Consider the following 24,413-nt stretch of genomic DNA (forward strand, 5'->3'; position numbering starts at 1 on the left):
TCTATTATTAATCTATCATGTGACAAAGTGAAACTGACACACAACCATTTATTTTAAGCACTAATCTCAAATATAGAAACTGATCAAAGGTACCACTTTCAGGTGACTTTAAAGTGTGTTCAAACTTTATTACGACATTTGTTTGCCTTTATAAACTCAGGATGCATAATAATGACACCTAACTGGTTATAAAACTATTTATCTGATGCAGAAACACAGATTTCATTGATAAACATTAAGACAAATGAATACATCAGTTCCAAAAGGTCATTTTAATAACCTGAGACAAATGACAGCTCTGTTCACACGGCACATTAAGGAAAGGTTAGCTCTACTGTTGTGTTACAAGGCGATCAATAACCAGGAATTTACGTGCAGAATACTCCCAGATGTGTTAAAAAGGACTTCATCCTTAAATAACTGCACCTAGTTCACACTGAAACCGGTGTGTGTGTGTGTGTGTGTGAGCGCTCTCACACTCCCAAGCGTTAACTGCTGACATTACTGAAACATGGGGCAGTTTTGCAGCGCCTCAGTGGCAGAGCTGCACTGGAGGACGTTGTCATAGAAACGAGTGAGCGCCTCTCGCGTGTCCTTGGCGGCCCTCCCTCCTGGTTGCCGATACTTCATGGAAAGCAGCTTGGAGCAAAGATAGTGGAGCCACAGGACGTTGGTGTGGGGGTGGTACTCGCTCCAGTCGTTTCTGGGTAAAGAAAACGATTGATATTAATCCTAATCTTAATCATTTATAAAATAAGAGATGAGATCACCTTCATATGTATGCAAATAAAAATGTGGAGGGCACAAGCCAAAACAGTTCTCTACACTGTTCTTTGAGGTGAACAGCTGCTGGTTGACAGAGTAAAGCTAGCTCTAACCAGCCGTCAGCTGCAGCGCCATATTTAACAAAACTATGATGTTCTTATTTAAGTCTCACCCTGAACTGAATAAACCAATTTCTTGAGGTCCTATTAGGGAATAAAGATCAGCGTAGCAGAAGTTAACTAGATTTTCTTGTCTTCCTTTATAAAAGACATGTTACATTATATACACACACGTGTACAGTATGACATGCTTTTATTACAGATGTATAAGATCATCTTTAGTGTTCTATTCCATCAACTCACCTGGATTTCTAGATGTTTCTCAAGCCAAAATAAAATAAAATAAAATAAAAAGCCTGATGCTGTCTGTTAAGCTAGACATTCTTGGATTTATTCTAACTGTATAAAGGATCTAGTCATGTTCAAACTGCTCAATGCATTGCTATGTCAGCACATACAGGGTCCGTTTACACATAAATGCACCGACCCGTTCTCCTGCCTCATCAGTCGATAGATGTCAAACTGATAATCCCCGTGGCCCATGAACAGCTCGTCATCCTTCGAGATATCACAGGACACCGTAAGATCATCTGCATAGAAAAGATAAGGATCACATTACCAGTACAGTATTTTCTGGACTATAAGGCGCACCTTCAATGAATGGGCTGTTTAAACTGTTTTCCATGTATAAGACACACTGGATTATTAGGGGGCGCACTGTTGGTTTTTGAGAAAATTAAAAGCGCAGAAAATACTGTTATGATTCCAACAGAGCTAAATGTTTTGTGCAAAAAAAAGAAGAAGAAAAAAATAGCTCACCGATTTCTAGTCTAGAGAGGGAATAGTCGATGATGCGGACCAGCACCCCCTTGGTTTCAAAAGAGTGAGCTGCTCCGTTTAGGAGGAAGCTCCCAGTCTTTTGTTTGGTTGTTTTGACCAACACGTTTCCCCAGTGGAGGTCCCTGCAGAAAACAAGCAAGGGGGGGAGAGGTAACGCTGCTGCTGCTACACCACATGTAGAAGTCATCCAACACGCCTCAAAAACATCCATTGAATCCACGATCATTCAGGATAAATCGATGGACAAAGCTGATTGCAAAGTTTAGGCAAAGTCTTTAATTCTGAGAGAGAGAGAGAGAGAGAAAGAGAGAGAGAAAGAGAAAGAGAGAGAGAAAGAGAGAGAGAGAGAGAGAGAGAGAGAGACAGAGAGAGAGAGAGAGAGAGAGAGAGAAAGCTCTACCTGTGTTCAAAGTGTAGCTCCTGCTCAGCGACGGCTAAAGCAGCTGTCACCTGATGAAGGATGCTCTTTGCCACCACCAAAGACGTCAGCTAGTCCACACATTAAATAGTGAATTTAAGTTTGAACTCTCAAACAACAGGTCATTTTACAGATAAATGATTAGCAGAAAAAAACCCAACCTGTCTGATTTTCCCTTTAAAACTGTCTTGAATACTTCAAACAGTAGCAACATTAGCTAGAATTAAAACTTCAATAAAAACAGATCCCATAAGAGAAACTGAACCTTGAGTGAACATGCAGTTCTGTCGGATAGAGACAGACGTTTTGACGTGTGCTCACCGTTCCGTTGCTGTTCTCTAGGTCTTTGCCTCCAAACTCAAACTCCAGGATTATGAATATTTGATCATTTTCAAAGAAATCTAAGCATTGACAAAAAAAAAAGGAAAGGAATATTACATTTCTGTAACATTAAGATGTGAAGTGAAGATGTGGTCGGTAAGAGCAAGGCGTGGACTCACTGACCTGGTCTGTCGTTCTCTGAGCCTTTCAGCTTGTCAAACCTGTCCCAGGCTTTCAGGAAATCTGGAGGATAGCAGCCTTTAACGCAGTGGAGGCTGAGATGGGACAAGTCAAGTCACTAGAGAATCAAAACCAACTAACGGACGCATACACAACAAAGACCGACAACAAAACTTACGTATTGAGTCCAATAAATCCAAGAGTCTGGTTCTGCTGCTTCTCTTTCAGGCTGCTCAGCTCCCTGACAAAAGAAATAGACACTATGAGCTCACTATGACGAGCTAAACTACTGGAACACAATGTGCATAAAATAAAAATGTGCTTGAGGTGGGATATATCAGATTATCTTGGCTTAAATCCGGTCGTGTTAACTGAATGTTTGGTGGTACTAACTTGGAGATAATAATCTCGTGAAGAATCTCTCCAAACGTCTTCTGGTCTTCTCCGTTCACCTGCTCACTGCCTTCTACTGGGATGATCTATTAAAGAGACACGGGATTACTGCAGAATCCACACACAATGATCTCCACAACCTTCCACAGTGCCGTAATGATGACCGACCTTAGACTGCACAGAAAAAGTGTGAATGATAGAAAGAAAGAAAGAAAGGATAAAATCTGAGCATAACCCCGAGGACAAATGATGTCAGGTTCTGATCTCAACTTCTGTTACTTTTTAAAATAAACCTTGAGACGTAAAAGACCCAAGATGGCTTCACCCTTTGAAGGATACTGAAAATTCTGACTGGACTTTGGTAAGAGACGTCCTGAAAAATATCAATATCAGTTAGGTTACGTGATGACACTGGATTAAGTTTCGTTCACAGAAAGCAAGCCATAAGTAGTCTTTTGAGTTTAGAATTTTCCATCAAACATACTTTATCTCGCCCTGAACTCGTCCTCTTTGAACATACAGACTTGAAATGCATCACGGTTTAACTAATGCTCACACATACTTTGAAAGCTACAGTCTGTCCGGAGGTGCTGGTGGTGGAAAAGACTTCCCCAAAGGTCCCCTCCCCGATCTTCACACAATGTTTCATGTATTGAGGAATTATACACTCTTCCCAGGGAAGGGGGCACGTCTGGCCACATTCCGCGTACACCTTCTCTGCATCCGACAGGTCTGCATCCTCACAATCCACCTGTTAGGAGAAACGGGAAGGGAAGCGGCATCACAGACAACAACCGTTGTGAGTAACTCATTCACGGTTCCAGAAAAATGTAGGAGGTGAAGTCCAAACCTCAAAATCGTGCAGCTGCGATCGCAGCCGTTTTGGGAGCGCAGACCTAAAGGGGGAGGCGAAGAGATCCTGGCTGACGTCGGCGAACTGATCTCTTGCACGACGGCCGGACGCCAGCAGACGTGGAGTCTTTGGTGTGAGTAACACTACAAAGACAGAGGGATGAGAATCAAAGAAGGTTCAAAAAGAAAAGTCTCTCCTAGAATGAAGGAACGGAAAAACAACAGGTACAAAGCTTTTGATTCGATTTTTAAAGAGGTAATACTCAGTTATGATCGCTACGCAAAATATAAATACCCTTGCGATGAACGGAGAGAGCAGCTTTGAGTCGACTCCAGGTGTGTGTGTCAGGTGTGAGGTCGGCCAGCAGAGAGGAGAGGCTGAGCCGACTCGCTCTGATCGGGGTGGAGAAAATCCTGGTGTTATCCAGCCGCTCCTAAAACGAAACATGAAAGTTAAAAAGTTTATCGCCGATGCAAACAGCGCCTGACGTCGTCATTCTAAATCGCTGGTAATGAATCGTCACCATTGTCTGTTTGTTTGTTGTGATCAGCTCACTGATGCTGCAGTCCTCCGTTCTGTTGCGTCTGAACATCAGCGCGCTGACGTTGCCCTTGTTCCTCCAGCGACTCACGCTCAGACCGCTCACACACACCTTCCTGGACGTCCCAGATCGGTCTGTGGACACGCTATTCCTTTTTCTCTCTCTAGGTGCCACAGAGGTCCTTTTCGCTTTGTCGGGAACGTTACAGTTCCGAACAACTTTTGCTTTTCCCAGATCGATCCTGACATCCGAAATAGCCGAGCCATCTTTTTCCACGTGGACTTTTACGGCGCAGGCGTTATCCTTCCGGTTGTTAGCGCCTCGAGTCTCAGACGGGAGGCAAATCTTTGTCTGTTCATCGTTGTCTGAGGTCAGTTTTACTTGTCTGTGTTGAAGAATCTCTTTCAACTGTAACAAAGTTAATTTCTCAATCACAACTTCAGATTTGCTATTTAGACATTTCTTCTTGAGCATCGCCGACAGCATTTTAACCTCTTCTTTTGGGTCAGGAAGTTGGGTCTGAGACACTAAATTGATATTTGTTCGGTCTCTGACCGACTCCATCCTTCTTCCACCGGCTTCTCCCGAACACGTGACATCTTCTGGACCTTCGGTGATTTGTGCACCATCACTTTTATTAGATGGTCCTGCACTTGAATGAACAGACCTCTTGTTATAAATCAAACCTGCATCTGATAAACGCAACCTTGGGAATTGAACTGAGCATTTCTGAGAAAGGCATGCCTTCTTTACTGCTGCGGCCTCAGATAACGAGTGTTCAGCTGAGGTGTCGTTTGTTTTCTGAGTGTCCGATAAATGAAGACCGAGTGACGGTTCTGACGACTGTGAAAGGTTAATAGATTCAATGCATTTTTGTCTTGAAAGTTCTAATTCTAAACAGGATGAGTAGTTTGTTTGAGCGGACAGCTGAGCCGCAGAAAGACTGCACAATGTTTTTAGTTTGACGGAGCAGCGTCTGGTCAAACATTTCTCCTTCAGCGCCTCCATCAGCCAGTCCGACCCCCCTGCCGCCGACACGAAGCGACTGCTCTTTTCAGTGTCATCTGCAGAGAGCAGATGTAGACTTTCTAGTCCTTCATCGATCTTCATCACGTCTTCATCGTGGCTTTTGGCTTCCTCACTGCAGGCGTGTCTGTTAGAAACAAATAAATCCCCAGACGGTTCTAGTTCACCCAAACTTGACAGCAGGTTTTCTTGCGATTGAAGCCCGGTATGCTGCGGTCGTGAGTGCACCGCCTCTCGAAATGGGCTTCCCCCGGCTATACAGCTCACTGACTTGGATGGAGAAAACGCAGATTTATCAGTTGTGGATAAAAGTTTAAGACGTGGCCGTTTTGACAAGAGACCTGCTGACGGTGTCGAGCAAAATATGGGCGTCCTGGGTTGGAGTGCAACGCTGGGATCTGCCAACTCATTTAGGGAGAGTTCTCGGAAGGGTTTGAGTCCAAAACTGGCGACGTCCACAGCGTTTTCTAAATTCTCAGTGCTCGATGTCTCAAATGTGGCCAGGAGCCTCTTCTTCCTCAAAGGTCGAAGGTTTCTGCAGGGACCGAAGCCTCCAGAAGTAAAGTCGTCAGAAGAGTTCGGCGTACCAGAAGTCGATTTAGATGGTTTGGGCTGAGCGCTAACAACACGTCTCCGGCGAGTTACGAAGCGACTTGCAGAACGGCGGTTAACACTGAGGAAAAGAAGAGGAGAAGGTGTTACTGAGGATATCAAGGAAGTGTTCAGACAGAAAACAGTCCTGAGTCAATACAGGTCAAGAATCTGAGATGGTCATGATAGCTAAATGATAGATAAAGGGCTTCATTTACTGTATGTCAAAATCCTACAGATCAATTTATAATACAGACAGGATTTTACATCCTTGGAAAAATCATGGTGACAATCATTTTATCTTTTGTCACAATAAGCACAAGGCAGGAGAAGCACTGTCCTGTTTACAAATGAATCCTACAGGAATTTGCACTTGCATGTATTAAAAGTCTCATCAGATAAAGTAGATGGAATCGACTGACCCCTAGACTGAATACTTACGTAGAATCTGTCCTTGAGCTTTTCAGACTGTTTGAAGTTGATGCTGACTCGTCACTCTCACTGGTTCCTGGAAACTTCTGGCCTTTCTGCCTCATCAACACTCTGGTTGCAAACACAAGCCAGCATATTCCAGTTAATGCACATTTTTTAAAAATCTATTCACACACATCTTTCTCTTACTTTAGAACTAGTTTTAAGTTGAAGTTCAATTATGATAGTCTGGAAAGGAAAACATTCCAATTGACAACAAATACTGAGCAGCATAGATGAGGACAAACGACTGAAATTTCTCAATTTTTTTGTTGAACTGAATAAAGATTTTAACAACACCGTGACCCTTTAACATTCTATAATATGAAATAATAATAAATCCCTATACATCTTATTTTTTTCCTCTGCATCATTTTACTATTAGAGTTTTTAAATGCAGGCAGAATAAATTTGATTTTTAGGACATAATGATATGTATATACCACTAACACCAAATCAGAATTTGCTGTAGTACCAACAAAAAACAAAAACAGGATTCTATAATTCCTAAAACAGTTCTTGGTTATTTCGTGTCTCCTGGTCGTTCCTGTTTGATGAACAGACCTGGGTTTTTTGCGCAGCTGAATGTTCTGAGCAGAAGAAGATCTGCTGATGTTCTCCTCATCGCTGCTTGTCTTTGTAAGATGTAGCAGCGCTTTTCTCCTGGAGGGAGGCGCTGTTTTATCACTGGAAACACTCCGCTTCTTGTTTCTGAGACTGAAGAGAAGATTAAAAGACACACACACACACACATGCGCCACTGATGAGCATGTATGATTAGGATGGTGAACAAGGTCATGGATAAAAAGATTTAGACGTTTAATGATGTAAAGACTATCAATCATATTTCGTCTACTTCAGGTTACGTAAAATATCAAATTTTACAGAACTTTTCAGTGCAATGAAATAGAACTACAGTAGTTTTAATTATAAGCATTGTCTGCCTGTCTAGAATAGATCATTTGTTAACTATTACACTTATTAGATACAAATGACATTTTGATTAAAGACATGGAAGCACCCAAAAATGGCATTCGCCCACTTCTTCACCTCTTTTTCTTGATCTGTTGGTCAGCTTGAATGCATCCAGTGGCGGGGATGTTACTTTCACCAAAGCTCATCTCAGACAGACACAGCATGGCCTTGGCCTTTGCAGGACGGAGCACCCTGCGATGAGCAGCAGTAGAAATCCTCACTCTATGACGAAAATAAAATAAAAAATAAATTAGCTGAATATTTTGGAGCATGAGTCCACTAGTTCACGAATGGTCACGTTGGATACTGTTAATGGAATAAATGCATGATTCTTTAGTATTCCCAAAACTACACACACCCCTACTTGAATCAGTTGCAGATAACTTAATCAGAAACTGAAATTGAACTATGTTTAGGCATAGTAGTGACATTTACTTTATTTCACATGTTACCAAAAGAGGTAGAAGTCAAACTTTCTTGTCTACATCAATACTAAAGCTGGGTGTAAAGTTATCTGATTTGCAGCACTTTCTGACAGAGGTTTATCCATCACTGTGACATGTTCATGTCATTACATGTTTGCTTTTAATTCTTCTTCATGTACAGTATTTTCCGCACTATAAGGCAAACCTAAAAGTGTTTAATTTTCTCAAAAACCGACAGTGCACCTTATAATCCAGTGGGCCCTATATATAAAATAGGTTTACAATAGGCCATTCATTGAAGGTGTGCCTTATAGTCCAGTGCACCTTATAGAGTGGAAAATACTGTACAGGTATTTTCTTTTGCAGCAATTATTATTAAAAGGTTCCATCTTAACTAATGCAAGAAAAAAATAGTAGCACGTTTTCAGTTCTCTTAAATTTGAACTCTTTCTTCTTCTCCATTCAGCTTCTCCCTTCAGGGTCTCCACAGCCAATCAGTGTCCTCCATCTAACCTTGTCTTCTGCATCCTCTTCTCTCACCAACTACCTTCATGTCCTCTTTCACTACATCCATAAACCTACATCCATCAGCATCCTTCTACCAATATATTCACTATCTCTCCTCTGGACATGTCCAAACCATCTCAGTCTGGCCTCTCTGACTTTATCTCCAGAACCTCTAACATGTGCTGTCCCTCTGATGGACTCATTCCTGATCCTGTCCATCACCTCTATTCCACACTCTCCATTGCTCTGGACTGTCGGATCAGTTCAAAAGCAGTAGTAAAGACAGCAGTAAATAACAGGAAGACAACATATAAATGGGTAAAATGTGTGCACACATCTGTCACAGCTCACCCCTTGACGGGTTTTGAAGACTCAAACACGGAGGCGTCTCCATCTGTCGATCGGGAGCTGTCGAAGGCCTGCTTACGGTCGTCAGGTGAGATCCAGGCGGACAGTCTTCGCCTCTGCTTACCGTAAGTCTTCATGTAAACGGGCTTTAATGGCTTCATTTATGGCATCAATTCTATGAGCTCCTATGAACCGAATGAAGCTATGACGCTAAACAGGTTTTAAATAGCGGCTAAACACAACGAAACCAGTTGAGAGCAGAGCTGATTTAAGCTAGTTTTGCTAACTTTGTCTAACAAATTACATCCAGGTCTTTTCAGCTGTGTGTTCGATTAAATTCCAAACGCCATCTAAACACCAAATGTAGTCAATTCCCATATTTGACAGTGTTAACTATCATTTTTTATATATTTTTTATTATCCAGTGTGAAACTGATTCTGCTGGAGCCGCTCTTCCGTCTGCCGTCCGCCGCCCCGCTTCTTGTTCAAACTGCCTGACACCGATGATTGGTCAACACAGAATGACGATATTTCCACAGCGCCCCCTATAGAATCGGAGTAACGCTACATTTTCCTTAATTTTTAAGGAAATTTTTCCTACGTTTAATTTTTCCTACGAATAATTTCACTACAATCATGCAAAAAATATTTTAGTTAATTAATTTGAAGAAATAATTCCCATGCAATGACCACATGGGACTATAGCATCCACTGTGTCTAAAAAAGATAAATTACATACTGTACTTTAACGGTATATACAGTATAATATGTAATATTTGGCTGTAGGAGCCAAATGATGTATTGGGTCTACTTCTGATTTTTCTTACAGCTCCCCCCGTTAGGACTCGCCACAGTGTGTCATCCTTTTCAATGTCAGCCTATCGTCAGCATCCTCCTCTCTCAAACTAACTGCCCTTATGTCTTCTCTTACTACATCCATGCTGTCATTAGAAAGGTGGCAGATCACCATGTCATCTGCAAACATCAGGTCCATGGGTGTTCCAACCTCACTTCATCTATCTATCTATCTATCTATCTATCTATCTATCTATCTATCTATCTATCTATCTATCTATCTATCTATCTATCTATCTATCTATCTATCTATCTATCTATCTATCTATCTATCTATCTATCTATCTATCTATCTATCTATCTACTGATGCAAATCGGATTGGTAATTGACTACAACTGTGCAACTGAGTTATAGTAGAAGACAAAAAAAAATATTTGAATGCAATTCTCTGACAGTACGACGCTATGGGCGGGTGCGGCTAACTGCAGTAACTAGATATAACCACTAGGGGGCGTCATTTTTCAGTCTTCGCAATCTCGCTGTGTCTGGATGTGCAAATCACTCCACATTTTTGTGATACGATACATACCGGTACTTCAGTATTGGCTATACAATATAGAATACCCATTCACCTAAATCTTTTCAAAAATAAAGTTATTTATAGTTTAGAATCTGGATCCATTGGCTGATTAAATTGGATGCACTAATGAAGGTTTATGTAAGCCTCGTCATGTCTGTCATGTTTTTGTCTGTGTGCTTATGGGACACACACACACACACACACACACACACACACACACACACACACACACACACACACAAGGGGCCTGTAAGCATGCACTTTGTGAGAGGATGATGGTAGAGCGGCCACATAACTCCCAACGAGTAAATTGTGGGGGTTGATGCCTTGCTCACCACGGCAGTTCTCAAGGGGTGAACTGGAACTTCTCCAACTACCAGTTCAAACACCATATTTCTGGTCCATCCTTCGTTTCTCAAGACCTGGTGGCCTCCACCACTGTCACAGTGCTGACCTCACTGAGATTTGTTCATTTGCTTACTGGAACTTTGCACTTTGTGTGGGTCCTCCAGTTTCACATAGTGCTTGCTAAGGTTTCAATACAGTGATTTCTTGCATTCACATGTTTTACACTTGAGTTAATATAACAGATTTATTTTTAAGCTGTTATATTTTTGGACATTCTTACGAGTATACAGTGAAAGTGGACGTACTGTGAATTTAGCTGTGACAGTGGCTTAAGCTTTTGAAATTCTTAAGGCTAAAACATTTAATTACTTTACATCTTCCTTTTCTGATATTTACAGTACTTGGAATCTCAGGACGCACATCTAAGCGACTAATGGCTGCTGGTTGTGTGGTATTTCTCCAACCATGCTCAGATGGATTTTTTTCCCCACACACCTGCAAATAACACATTTAGAAGTTAATCACAGAGTCCGATGTCTGTACAAAGGATAGAGGAGATAGTGTCGTTCACTTTAAAGCCAGAAATAATGTCTGATAATGACATGAATGAAATACTCAGGAGGGAATTTGTGCAAGTTTATGGGACAGGTGTTTTTGGTTGGAGATGGATGGAAGCAACTGAAGAATACAGTGTATAGAGATGTTTACCATCCCTTTGTGTTTCATACTTTGTGTTGTACTGCCTGTTGTACTGTCTGTTGTACTGCCTGTTGTACTGCCTGTTTACTGTGGGTCAGAGAGGACTTCAATTTGATCTGTGCTGCATGTCGTGCATGTGTGGTACATCTGACAATAAAGCTGACTTGTACTTTGTGTGTTACACAACATACCAACACAACTCACTAACAATAATACTATAACCAGCTAAAGGTGGAGGCAGGGCCGTGCTAAAAAACAAACAAACAAACAAACAAACAAAAACAGAAAAAAAACCCCAGAGGAGCGTTTGCTTCCGGAGCAGCGTCCCCCGGTTCCCCTCGCTGGAGAACAGCGGCATCTGGGAGGGAGGAGACAAGAAACAAGCGGAGAGCGAAAAACGGAGGGGAGGAGAGAAAGACCGGAGCTCCTGCGAGGAGGACGTGACCGCACTGGAGAAGAGGTGAGTTGGGTGGTATTCAGAGAATTTCCCCCTTGAGTACAGAGTCGTGGTCGTTACAGCCTTCTGATGTAGTGGACATGTGAACTAGTTTCCATATTCCTCCGGGCGGTGCTGGGCTGGGCATCCGAGGGCCCCGCCGTGTTGCAAAGCAAGTCTGATGAGGGAGAAGAAGAGACGGGGAGGCTGCGGCGACGGATGGGGCATTTACGGGACCTGACGTGCTGTTGTTTTCACTTCGTTTCGGGGTTTTAATGGAGTTTGTGGAACGGGTTCCTGTCGTCCTTTGAGGTAAATCATGTTATTTATGAGAAATGAGCGAGTAGTCAGCTGTTGAGCAGCGCGCTGCTGTAAGGTTAGCTCCTCGGCTAACCTCAGTTAAAGGGGGAAAGCCATTAAAGTAGCATTAGTGGAGCACTCTGAGCTAAAGCTGCGCTAATGTCCAGCTAAGTTATTACTAAACTAATTACTAGTGTGTTCATGAAAAGTTAACTCATCACCTGTCAAAGTTCATATTATAGTATTTGTTCTCCAGACCCCTAAACCTGGTCATATAAACCAGGCACGTCTTATTTTCCTTTTAGCTATTTCACTTTGAAGCTAAAGCACAGTATTTATCCGCACTATAAGGCGCACCTAAAAGTCTTTAATTTTCTCAAAAATATATAATATATCTAAAAAAAATTATATATAGTGCGGAAAATACTGTAGTCAGCCTTCATTTTACATGAGGTATGCCAGCAAATTACACTCTACCAGGTTTATGTAATTACTAAATAAAAAACATCAGTTCAAGTAGCTTAATACTATTACTATTATTAAACAGATATTAAGTGTTTATGCCCAGTAAATATTTGAAACGCTTCTTGCACTGACCGCTTGGGTCTCAAAATAATAATGACTACAGTCTTCATTACTTTTTAGGACAGCCCTTTGCTCGTATGACCGACTGCAATTATGACTCATGATTGTTCACCAGCATCTGGTAGCTTTCCTCAGGAATCTTAGCCCATTCCCTTCATGCAAACAACTTTTTAAAATCCCACCAGAGATGACAATCTGGGTATATAATGCAGCAGCTCCTCTAGGACATTCCTTGACTTATTCTGACCCCATGTGGGCTTTTAGGCTTCTTAGGTTCATTGTCAGATCAATGCAGACTTTCATTTTCCTCAGAGATGGCAAAATATTTGCTAATACTTGGTGGAATCCAGGCCAAGAGCATCACGGAGTCATAATAATGAGTCATAGTAGTTAGGTGTTCTTTTCAGCGTATGCTTAATTGGTTCTCATTCAGAGAAACTTCTGATTCTTTTATTGCACCACAGAACAGTATCCTAAAACTGCTGTGATTTATATAGATGGTTTTGAGCAAATTTGATCTGGCTTGTCTTGTCCTTTTGAGTCAGCAGTGGAATGTCTTGGACTTTTGGCATAGAGCCTTTGTGTAAAAATAAACCTGAACAGGAAAATGTCACAATTCTACTGCTGATTTGTAAATGTGCAGTCTTTTGAGGGATATTTTATTTCATGTTGAAGCACTTTGAGACTGCAGCTGTCATTAAAAGCAGTGATGCAGTGGTAAAAAAAAAAAAAGTTGCATTGAGTAATTTAAACTAGTCATGTCTGATTTCTCATTACAAGCAGTCCACATATAGTATATTTTGCAAATACTGTAAACCTGGGGCTGATAAATTTTACTCTTTATCATGACAATATATTCATTTACAAAAATTAACCTCCCATGCTATCTCCACAATTGAGTTGAAGTTAAGTTGTGGTTAAGTGTGATCATGTATAAAAAAATAATTTAACTGTTTATTACTTTAGAAACAGGCCTGACAGGTTTTGTCATCTTGCTCTTTTGCTGTCTCAGAGACGCTCCAGCTCTTGATTCAATGCATCTATCTTTTCATTAGCCCCTAAGAAGTCTTGTTGCTGAGATACAGTTTGAGTAATAAAGAGGTTCGTTGTGAAACAAACAAGCACAAAGGAGGGTATTCTCTTGACTTTGCACATTACGTGTATTTGTCTGCCCCTGTGGTGCCATGCAGGTCCCTTGAGGGGAGGTTGACGCTCTATGGATGCTGACTGGACGCAACTAGTCATTCGTTGCTAGCCTTCATTTCTGCCAGAGCGTTGGGGTAATGTTTGTCCTTTTATTTTAATATGGAGTCTTTTCATTGTGAAATGCAGAGAATTAGCTGTTGTATTCTCTTGGAAATAGGGAGGGCAGAAATGCGTTAGTTACATCATGGCTGTGCATAAAATTGTAATGTAAGAGTTGTTGTTGTCTTTGACCAGGCCCTGAGGTGTGTAGTTGAATGTAAGAACATATGAAACACTATCTTCATGGTTGTGTTGTGTTTCTTCAAGGGGATGGAACACTGAACTTGTTGACAATAACACATGAATTACCAAAGGACCTGTCTGCTGTTTTTGGAGTTCACCACTGAGGATTTCTCTCCCTCCTTTCACTCCATTTTTCACTGATGTCTTTAATTTACATCACATTTCTGCCCATTTGTATACTCTGTGTGTACATTGAGGAGGTTTATTTGTAAAGCGTACTTGCCAAAAATTATACAAAACGCACGATAATACCATGTTTTGAATCTGAAAACAGTCTGTTTTACTGCTGAGTGTAAATTCTTTGATGGTAAACAGCTAGTATTCACTGTCTTAAGCAGTGGCTGTGGTGATTTTATGAGATTAACACTGCGGTATTCATTTGCTCAATGCTTTATTGTAATCCCCAAGCGTCGGTTTCATTGGTTGTACCAACAGACTCTAATGTTGCCCTCTCTCCAGCTTAGTCACTGCCTGCCTGCCTTTCCTCCTTCTCGTCGATCTTTTCTCGCTCTGGCTTGCTCTTCATCTTGACTTGGCTCTGGTCTGCAATGTCTGTGTGTGTATGTGTGTGTATGTGTGTGTATGTGTGTAGGTGCATGACGTCTTGGCTAATTGCTAAGGGCTCCTGGGCTCTTAAATTGGTTTATATTCTACACTTTCCTCCTCATTAGTATTTCTAAAATGTCAAGTTTTGCTGAGTTTGGAAAAGTGACATGGACGTTTATGGACTCAGTTTTGGGTCAAGCGTCTATTTGGACATGTTTGTATCGCATCTGCATTATCTAAGTTTCACTTTCAACATGGCTTCTCTTTTAGGGTAGCCTCATTCGAATTTATGAGGTTGATTTAACCATATTGGTAAAAATACACATCTGCAGAGACAACAAGGCAGTCAGAGACTGCAGCATCCCGCGACACCCCTGAATTTAAAATGTTATCCTGACCTACTTTCATAGGTCAGGGTCATTTAATACAAGACCCACGAGCCTGAGTGTACAAAACTGGAAATTTGACCTAGTTATCTCAAGTTCAAGGTCATCATCTCATTTTCATCCCCTTTGCTGCCCGAGTAATATGCTTTTTGTTTCATCTTTCTATCTGCAATGGTTGCGAAGATATTTGGTGGACCAACGGACAGACGGACGAACTGACGAACACACGAACACTGACAATTACAATACATCATCGCTTTGAAGCAGGATGTAAAAATACCAATCCAGTAATGTAAGCAGTCACATTGTGAAGCTATGAGCATGTCAGCCACCCTGAAATACCCCCGCAATATTTTAGCTGCCTCTGTAGATTGGCTGTAATTATGATGTTATAAATACCAGTGTGCGTTTGGTGTTTAGAATTTCATGCATCACTGACCTGTTGAGGTCATGCACAACTGCTGATGTGAAGGAATGGTAAAAGTGTGCATGCACATACATGCTTGTGTGACTGTGTGTGTGAGCAATCAGATAAGGGATACAGCCATTTGTTATTACCCCCATGATTCCCCCGTGAAACAATAGCACCGGTCTGCCCTTGACCAAACTAGTGTGTCTAAATGCAGGCATTTGCACGTCTATGTGTGTCAACAAGAACTGACAGATGAATGATGAATTAAGGTCAGAGATTCGTCTCGTTCTCAGTCCCGTTCTCTTCACTTTCTCTTTCAGCCCAGCATCAATGCCTCTCAATAGGGTTAGTGTGCCCACTGTCATGAAGGCTGCAGCGTCCATCTGTGTACGTGTGCATTGTTGTTGCAGGGAGCAGACAGCCGTGAGGTGTGTTTGAACAGAGAAGGAGCAAAGAGGCCCCGTTCATCCCTGTCCATCTTTCTATGCATTTCTCTGTCCTTCTGTCTGTGTCATTCTCTCGTTCAACAGCCATGTGATCAGTCCCCTTTGCCTTTCTTTCGTTCTGGTTTACATTGCTCCTTTATTTTATTCCTTTGTGCACACATGCATGCGTGCGTGTGTATGTGTGTGCGTGTGTGAGTGCTGATATGTCATGTGTCAGCTCCTGGCAGCTCTCACCGATCTGCTGTCTCCTCGCTGCCAAGCCTGCCTTGTGATTGGATCATCAGTATGCATGTTCGTCCGCCTATAATTTTCCCGTGGAAACAGATGAGAGGAGACAAGTTTTCCAAGTGAACTCGTCACACTGAGACAGATTTACACTCACACATGCAGTATGCACGCAAACACAGAAGACAACACAGACACACGCAAACACACTTTTCTGTTGTTTTGTTTCTCTGATTCTGTTTCTGATGTTGTTTTTTCCACATTGCTGCACTTTCACATGTAGGCCCCTATCACTCCCATTTCAGCTGCATAAGGGTTTTCCGCCTTTCTCACTGACCTTCATCTCCACATGCATAATAACTTTGAAACAAACAGACATATTGTCATACACTATGGCTTCTTTCACAATGCCAGAACGAAATCCACCTGCAATTTTATAAAATCTGCCGAGCTGTCTGATTAATTAGCTCAAAGTTTATTGTGCATACATTTTTTTTCACCCTTGTTATTCATCTGGAACATTTTGATTGAATAGAGAGATGTTGAATTTGACAAGGCAACTCTTAAGTAATGAGCATTCTGGCAGTTCTAGATCCCATGGAGTAAAGTATTAGGCCATGCAAAGTCAGACATTTGCAGCTCACTGATGGTTAAAAACGTGGTTCTTAAAATTGACCTAGTGAACGCAGCCTGAAAGTCCGGCCAGCATGTCCCCACTTCAGTGACTGCATCTGTTGCTTATGCTTGCTCTGGAGGTTTATATTGGGTTTCTCTGTCTGCTCTGAAATGTCTGCTGATGTGATTAATTGCTCTATAAATAAAAGTTGATTGATTGATTGATTGACTTGGACATATCAGAGGAGAGATCAGGAGTAAATTGGTAAAAGGGTGTTGGGGATGGAGCTACCAGGTAAGAGGGCAAGATGAAGGCCAAAGAGACGGTGTTAGATGGTGTTAGAGAGGAGGATACAGAAGATAAGTAGTTTTCTACTATTTCTATTTTCCGTCTTTTTTTTTCTGCACTACCTACAAAAATTTACAGATCTATTTATCAATCAATCAATCGATCAAGTTTTATTTATATAGCTCTTAATCATGGCAACAGACATTTCAAAGCGCTGTAACAGACAGAGAAACCCAACTGAACCCTCCAGAGCAAGCATAAGCGACAGTGGCGGGGAAAAACTCCCTCGATGAGGAAGAAACTCGAGGCAGGACCCAGACTGTTTTGGGCGGCCATCCGCCTTGACTGGTTGGGTGGAAAAGAAATAAAAGGAAGATAAGGACAGGGTAAGAGAAAGACAGACAGAGAGAGAGTGGCAGATAGGCCTCTGCAAAATGTCCTTATTGCACAATAGCGGAGCTTGCCTGCTTCCCCTGCTTTTCTTTCTGTTGTAAAAAAGTTAATTGGCATGAGTCTGAATATAATTCCTGTCTGATGAATGAAACAGGATGACAGGACAGGAATGTTGAATCACAATGACGTGGCTTCCTTCCAGACAAGTTCCTTGCACTTACGTCATATCCCATGTTTGTCTGAAATCCTTTAGAATGGTGATGGGTTTGCAGTGACATAAAAACAGCTTTGTGTGACTGAACAATGTAATTTTGATTAACTACAAGCGCTGATATCTGCCTCTTGGCTTTGCACTGGCTTGGCAAACCAAGTGGAGAGACAGTCTTGGCTCTGTGCTTGTTTGCTCCAAACACTGGTGGTGCAGTGCTGGTCCAGCACCGATGGTTGACTCGCTGTGTCATCTCCTCATCACGGAATAGTTCTCTGTAGATGTCAGAAAGCAACAGCATCACCTTCCATCGGGGGGAAGGGAGAGAACGATATAGAAAGAGATGCCATTCATCTGAGAAGAGACATGGGAGGATGTGCTTTAAAGTATGGAGAGAGACTGATCATTGCAGCAGTGTCTAGCTTCGTCGGAAGAAATGGACCATATATTTTCTGATGAGTCACTCTGATCCATTTCCTCTCTTCACATCTGTTGTTCTTAAACTGTCTTCCTTTTCCCACTCCTCTGTCTTCCTGTATTTTAAATAGCAATTCATGGCTATTAAATAAAACTTTGCAGCAGCTATATCAATAAAAGCTGCATTATCCGGGCGGTCTTGTGACAGTAGCTTGGAGTAGCTTTCCACAGGCGTCTTAAAGAAGTGTAAGTCAGAAAAGGCAGTTTTTAACTCTCACAGACACACAGACATACACACGGCTTGTGTGAGGACTGTGTCACTGGTGTCTCGACTTCCTTATCTCCTCGGATGTCCTGTCACATCTCAACTATTTATAGAACACAGTCCTTCCACAGATTCTGCTTTTTGCTTTGGCTTTCACAGACTTTAATACATGTGCTTCCTTTTTTGGCTTCTTGTCTGTTGTTACCAATGTATAGATATTGTGTGTGTTGAATGAGAATGAACAGGATGTGTCACTTTATACTACAACTAAGATCAAACTGTAAGAGTCCAAAGTGTTGTTTAGAGCCTATTGATTTTACTTGAAAGTGTTTCATCAAGGGCTGATGATGGAGAATTGATCACTACCACTACGAAGCGCAGAAAACAGAGTTGTCAGTTTACTGTTGCAGTCTCACATGCAAACTACTTTAAATGTGTTGCATGGTGCAGGACACCTTTCACATCCAGATAGATGAATATGGATGAGACGATGCGATGTCATGAGCAATGTCATGAAACACTGAGAGCGATTGATGGAGGTGAGTTTGCTTAAAGGTGTATATGAGCAGTGTCACAATCAAACACCAGCACTGACATCTGCGCTATTGCAAACTCATTCTAATACGACTGTATTATCTGTTCTGAACAGTATCCATTCTCTTTTAGTTTCAAATCTTGTGCCACGAGGCTCCACCATGGAATCGCATTATGTCACATTAATGGAAAAAGAGGCTGATAGAAATGGCAGGCAGCACAAGTCCGTCTCTGTTCACTGCTCCAACACTTGCAGCCCATGTGTTAAATATTGGTTTTAAAAGACACACGAGTACAACCTCCTAAACCTCAGAAATGTTTGTATGGTGTGATTGACTCTCATCATCCTGTGGCGCACGGGGAATTTTAAGCAAAGCTAAGGGAACACTTTTAATTTCTCTGTTGAAATCTGCTATTATCAACCACAGGTCAAACATTGAACTCATACAGTCTGCTAGTGCAGTTAAGTTTGGAATATCTGCCCTCACTTCTGGTAGTTTAAGACAGTTTAAAGTTATAAGGACGCAAATTAGGGACTCAGACATGGCTCCACTTGTTGTTGTCTGACTGCTCCTGGCACTGCTTGTTGCCTTCAGCGTTCCGTCCAGGAAGGAGCTGTGGTCTGCAGCCGAGCGCTGCTGGCCGCTGTGTTTTCTACTGCAAAGCAGGGTTCAGAGACCCAATTGGGACTTCCTTTCCCTCTGTGCGTTTTGCGTGATGTCAGTGTACTCTTGCTCCCCTCCCACAATGTCCTTTCACCCACAGGAAAGAGGGACTGTGTGAAGCAGAGAGGAAGGATGGGGGAGGGGAAGGGGTTACACCTTACTAACTCCCAAGTTTACTAAATCAAGGAAATCTTCTGTTGGCTTAAAAGTTTCTTTTCCATCTCAAAAAGATTTCTGGAATAAGTTAATGGGTGACTCCCCTGACTCCATGCTAGCAGTAGTCCATTCATCAGGAATAATGAGTTGGTTTTGCGACTATAGTACAGTGTTTTCTGCACTATAATGCGCACTGGACTATAAGGCGCTCCTTCAATGAATGGCCTATTTCAAAACTTTTTTCATATAAGGCTCACTGTTGGTTTTTTGAGACAATTAAAGGAAATTATAGTACGGAAAATGCTGTACTCTGCCTTCCCTGTGTCATGTCCTGGGACACAATCAAAAATTGCTAACAATCTGCAGGTCAATAATTAACTTTATAAAAGCTCTCTGTCACTGGTGACACATTTTTAGTGTTTGCATATAAACCACTCACACCTTTGCAATTTATTTACACCCTCTTTGTTGCAGACATTCGTTTGCCCAATGTCTGTGATGGTGTCTCACACATCAGTGTGTTTTCTCTGCTCCTTTTGATGTTCAATTAGAGTTTTTTTGCCCCCCAGTTGCCCGGCCCACCTACCCAAAGGAGAGACATGCCTGAGATTCTTTGGCACACCCTGAAAATTCCTCACTGTTTTCCTTTTCTTTGTCGCCTCTCATCGTTCTGCCCATTGCAACCCACATGAGTGGTAAATGATGCCTTTAGCCATATTTGCTGGCTCTTGTTTAGACCTTTATAAATGCATATTCACAAACAGGAAGATGAGAAGAGTCATGGCATGCTTTAAACTGTGAATACACAAGTGGTAGCAGAGTAATCTATTCCTGTCTGTCCTTCACACTCCCTATACACGCCTGCTGCAAGGACGACGTACGGCCATGGGAGCAACTCAAACTTCAGCTTTCTCTGGAGCTTTGTGTGTGTGTGTGTGTGTGTGTGTGTGTGTGTGTGTGTGTGTGTGCGTGTGTTTGTGTGTGTCTTCCTGTGTTTGTTTGTCTGTACACAGGATTATGGGTTTAAACACAGTTTATTGTGTATCTGTTATTTCCACATTATTTACATTGTGAGGATTTGCATGTACACACATGGGTCATCATTGTTTTTTCCACTTCCTCTCTTTCTTTTCTATCACTTCCTTCCCTGCTTCTTTCTTGTTATAGTGAACACACACACACACACACACACACACACACACACACACACACACACACACACACACACACACACACACAGCTTGTGAATAGATATCCACCAGTCTATTGTGCACCAGACTGGACCCGTCACCAGCTATCTGTTAGCTTTGTGGCAGGATGATCGATGGGTCATTTTTTAATTCCATTAACTACAGCATTAAGAATTTGTTAATTGACATTAATGATCTCTCGCTTTTGTTAACTATAGTCTATATGTGAATGTCTGAACAAATGATGATGCATTACTTTAAAAAAAAAGAACTATTTTTAAAAAGAACAGGAGCATATTATATCAGATTATGAGTAGACTAATCAATAGACTCCTACATTTGCATTTGAATTTCAAACATATGCGTTTGTTATATATGTTTATATGTTGATATGTATACATGGTCTTCTTTACAAGACTTAAATCCACAATTTTGAAAGCATGGTTGAGATGCTGCATTGCCTCCTTTCTCCTGACTTTGGCTCTGATCGTGGAAGAACGAGCACTTTGGGATCTGAGTAGACAAAGAGGCTCGTAAAAAACAGGGAGTCTGCAACGCAGGCAGGTTTGAAGCCATACGGAGCTCCATATACAATCAGAAGGGCTGGAAAATCAATAGTTATTAATACTCTTAATAAGCTCAGTTTTTGTTTTGGTTAGGACTAAGCAGATATATAATGAAAGCAAGTTTAGCCTCTCACAAGTGCATTGGTATAGATTATGTAATAGGGCATATGGAATGGTGGTTTGTGTTTGGAAAGCAGCTTCTCAATGTAATGGAAGTAGTTTGGAGCTGGACCGGTTCTACTCTGCTGCCTGTGAAAATAATTTTACGGATTTTACGCTATTTTACGGATGTCATACACACTCCAATCCTGACCCAAAAGTTAGAAAAATACCCAGTGGCGTTATTCATTCTGCACACCTTGCCATGTTGACATGAATCCATCCATTATGTTTTTCTAACAGCTTTCCTCCTGACTGTGACACTTTTGCTTTTTTTTTTTCCAGTCTTTTTTGCTAACAGATGGAGTTTCACACGAGCGGAGGGGTGGGGGGGTGAGAATAGGAGGGTTGTAAATCAGGATTGTAGAGAGAAGTGGTAGGTTTTATGAGAGTTTACAAACCTTCTTCACTTTTAATGAGAAAAGACAGCAGTTCTCTTCCACACAAAAGGAGAGAGGGAGGTGTGAGGCCTGGAAGATGAATGTGGTGGAGGTTAGGAGAGGGAGAGGGAGAGGGGAAGGAAATGGGCAAGAAAATACGATAAAGGAAAGAGGTAAAAGTCAAGTGGGATTAGCAGAGGAACTGGAATGGAGAGAAATTCTTGACAGGGAAGGGCAGGAAGGAGCGATGAGAGGCCTATCAAACCGTTGGCAGGCGTCCACTTGCCGTATGAATTTAAAAGCAATCTGTCTCCGCGTTGGTCCACAGTCTGGTAAACCAGCGGTTACACACAGCACACACACCAAAAAGAAAAGGAATCAGTGGAAGAGGTGGAGCGTTTGCAGCTGCTCCTTCGTGTTTGCTTCAACTAGACCACCCAGCCAATCAGTAACGATTACACACACAGACACACACACACACACACACACACACACACACACACACACACACACACACACACACACACACACACACACACACACACACACACACACACACACACACACACACACACACACACACACAGAAAACACAACAGTACACTTTCAGTGATTCGGCCAGTTGGGCCAGAAGTCAAAGGTCACCGTCAAACTGTGACACATTCTAGATCTTATTACCTGAGCTACAGATGTCTGTATGGGTGTTACTCTATATCTTTGTTCTGTCCTCCCCCCCCCCCATTTCTCTGTTTTTACTTTCAACTGTTTTCAAGGGGAGTCCACTCGGAAGCTTCTCCCTCATATTTGCGGTTCATGTCTGCATTTGTGGATTAGTGTTTGTCTCTAGATGTTGTTGGTTGCTACCCTACCCACAGAGGAGGGCCTCTGTAATTACGTCTCAACCCCTTCGTCCACAGTTGTTGGTATGTGAATTGGAACTTGCATTTGTTGTTTTGTCTGTTGTGCAATGACAGTATGATGAATTATTGTGAGGTTAAAGGTTACGGTATCTTAAGCTTTTAACCGATTTAACCATGTCAGTACCCGAATCCGCCTTAAAATTTCTTAAGCTTTCTGTCTGACCAAGTTAAACCCTGACATGAAATTTCATCAAAACCTTTCAACATACGTCAACTCGCAAACACACACGTCTATCGTGGGTGACCTGATAACCTCCTGTGTAGACACCCATTCATACAAATGCTTTCTCCCATAGGCAAACACAAACAGTCCCAAGTATGCAGACTTGTTGAAGCAGGATTCAAGTCACTGAGTGCATCTTGTAATTTTAATTCCAGAATGTAACGTCTGTTGTTGTTTTTTTAAAAAAAATCTCTGTTGAGTCATTATCAGAATTCTTCCTTTTGTCTTTGGCATCTTCATACTCCATCCCTCCTTGTCTGTCCTTGGCAGCTTCAAACCTGACGTCTGCAAGTGTGTTTTTGCGATTGCGTCTTCCTCTGTTGCTGTGTGTATATACTGTGGGTGTGTGTATATTCACACACGCACACACACACACACACACACACACACACACACACACACACACGCATGCATCAATCTGTCTTTTCATAACTTTGTGATTCCTGGAGACTGAAAGTGACCACAGGATTCAAACCAGCTTCTGACATGATAGCTCAGATGTGGCCACGGCCCAAACTATCAGAGAACAGACTACATTACACACAGCCGCTTTGAGGTCATAATTATACAGTCGTTCTTAAGATGGTTTACCTTCTTTTTGAACGCCTAGTGTTGCTCGACAGACCAGCTGTTTGTTATGTCAGAGAACTGCCTCGGAGGAAAACGTTCTTTAGTACATTGGGTAGATTTATCAGAATGCAACACTGCATTCCACTTTATCATCGTCCGTGCACAATGCACTGGGGCTAGCCTTTTATTCATTTATTTATTTAATGCACATTTTGTTTCAAATAGTCCCACAAAAACAGTCAGCTTGACAGAGGAATAACTTTAGATGGTTTTGATGGCGTGAAAGATAACATCCACTGACGAGAACTGTTTTCTGATTCCACAGCTGGTTTGAATCACCTGCTTTTTTTTTTTTTTTCCATGCAAATCACCAACGCCCACCATAAATCCTGCAAATTCATCAGCCTTTATGTCCGCTAGGCTCAAAGAAGAATTGGTTTGTTTTTATGTGTGTGCGATCACGCTTTTCATTGACTCAAAGAATGAAACAAGGGTTCATATCTGAACATTAAGGGTGAAGCAAATAGGAATTCTGGTTTCACCGCCAAACTAGGAGCAGGAAACTACAAAAACTGGAATAATCTGCAGTGAATTCACTCAGTATCCTAATTACTGTAATGAGGGAATTAGTGATGGGCAAAAATAAACCAAATTTGATTCCATATTTCCAAATCAACACACTGCCGATGCACTTTCATTGTCTGTGACAGTAATAACATTATTCTATCTGTTGCTATTGATGGATTTGCCTGATTACCAAACCCTGTGTGACCATTATGAATAAAAGAATGCTCCTGCAGCCACCAGCAAACTTATGCCTTTCCTCTTGCACCTGATGCTACTGATTCAACTAGTAAATGAGGAAGACTACAGTAATCATTAGTTTAAAACTTTCCTGTTGTC

General features: G+C 41.7%; 2 protein-coding genes across 7 annotated transcripts in view; one reads left to right on the plus strand and one right to left on the minus strand.

The window, feature by feature from the left end:
• Positions 1 to 150: 150 nt before the first annotated feature.
• Positions 151 to 9,119, minus strand: haspin (histone H3 associated protein kinase). Its single transcript, XM_068322136.1, has 16 exons — positions 8,717 to 9,119; positions 7,509 to 7,655; positions 7,023 to 7,175; positions 6,429 to 6,530; positions 4,353 to 6,069; positions 4,124 to 4,262; positions 3,827 to 3,972; positions 3,539 to 3,727; positions 2,977 to 3,062; positions 2,762 to 2,824; positions 2,587 to 2,678; positions 2,404 to 2,483; positions 2,065 to 2,153; positions 1,644 to 1,786; positions 1,312 to 1,414; positions 151 to 703 (listed from the first exon to the last, which is right to left on the minus strand). The coding sequence occupies exons 1-16, from the start codon at positions 8,872 to 8,874 to the stop codon at positions 502 to 504; spliced, it is 3,609 nt and encodes a 1,202-aa protein (XP_068178237.1). The 5' UTR covers positions 8,875 to 9,119; the 3' UTR covers positions 151 to 501.
• Positions 9,120 to 11,507: 2,388 nt separating this feature from the next.
• Positions 11,508 to 24,413, plus strand: part of apbb2b (amyloid beta (A4) precursor protein-binding, family B, member 2b) — a 41,275-nt gene continuing 28,369 nt past the window's right edge. For 4 of the 6 annotated variants that reach the window (XM_068320902.1, XM_068320905.1, XM_068320906.1 and 1 more), the window contains exon 1: positions 11,508 to 11,596. The gene's annotated coding sequence lies outside the window, so the exon portion shown is untranslated. The other 2 variants (XM_068320903.1, XM_068320904.1) reach the window with 2 other exon arrangements.

The sequence above is a fragment of the Antennarius striatus genome, chromosome 8, assembly GCF_040054535.1.
Source record: "Antennarius striatus isolate MH-2024 chromosome 8, ASM4005453v1, whole genome shotgun sequence".
In the NCBI taxonomy this organism is placed as follows: domain Eukaryota; kingdom Metazoa; phylum Chordata; class Actinopteri; order Lophiiformes; family Antennariidae; genus Antennarius; species Antennarius striatus.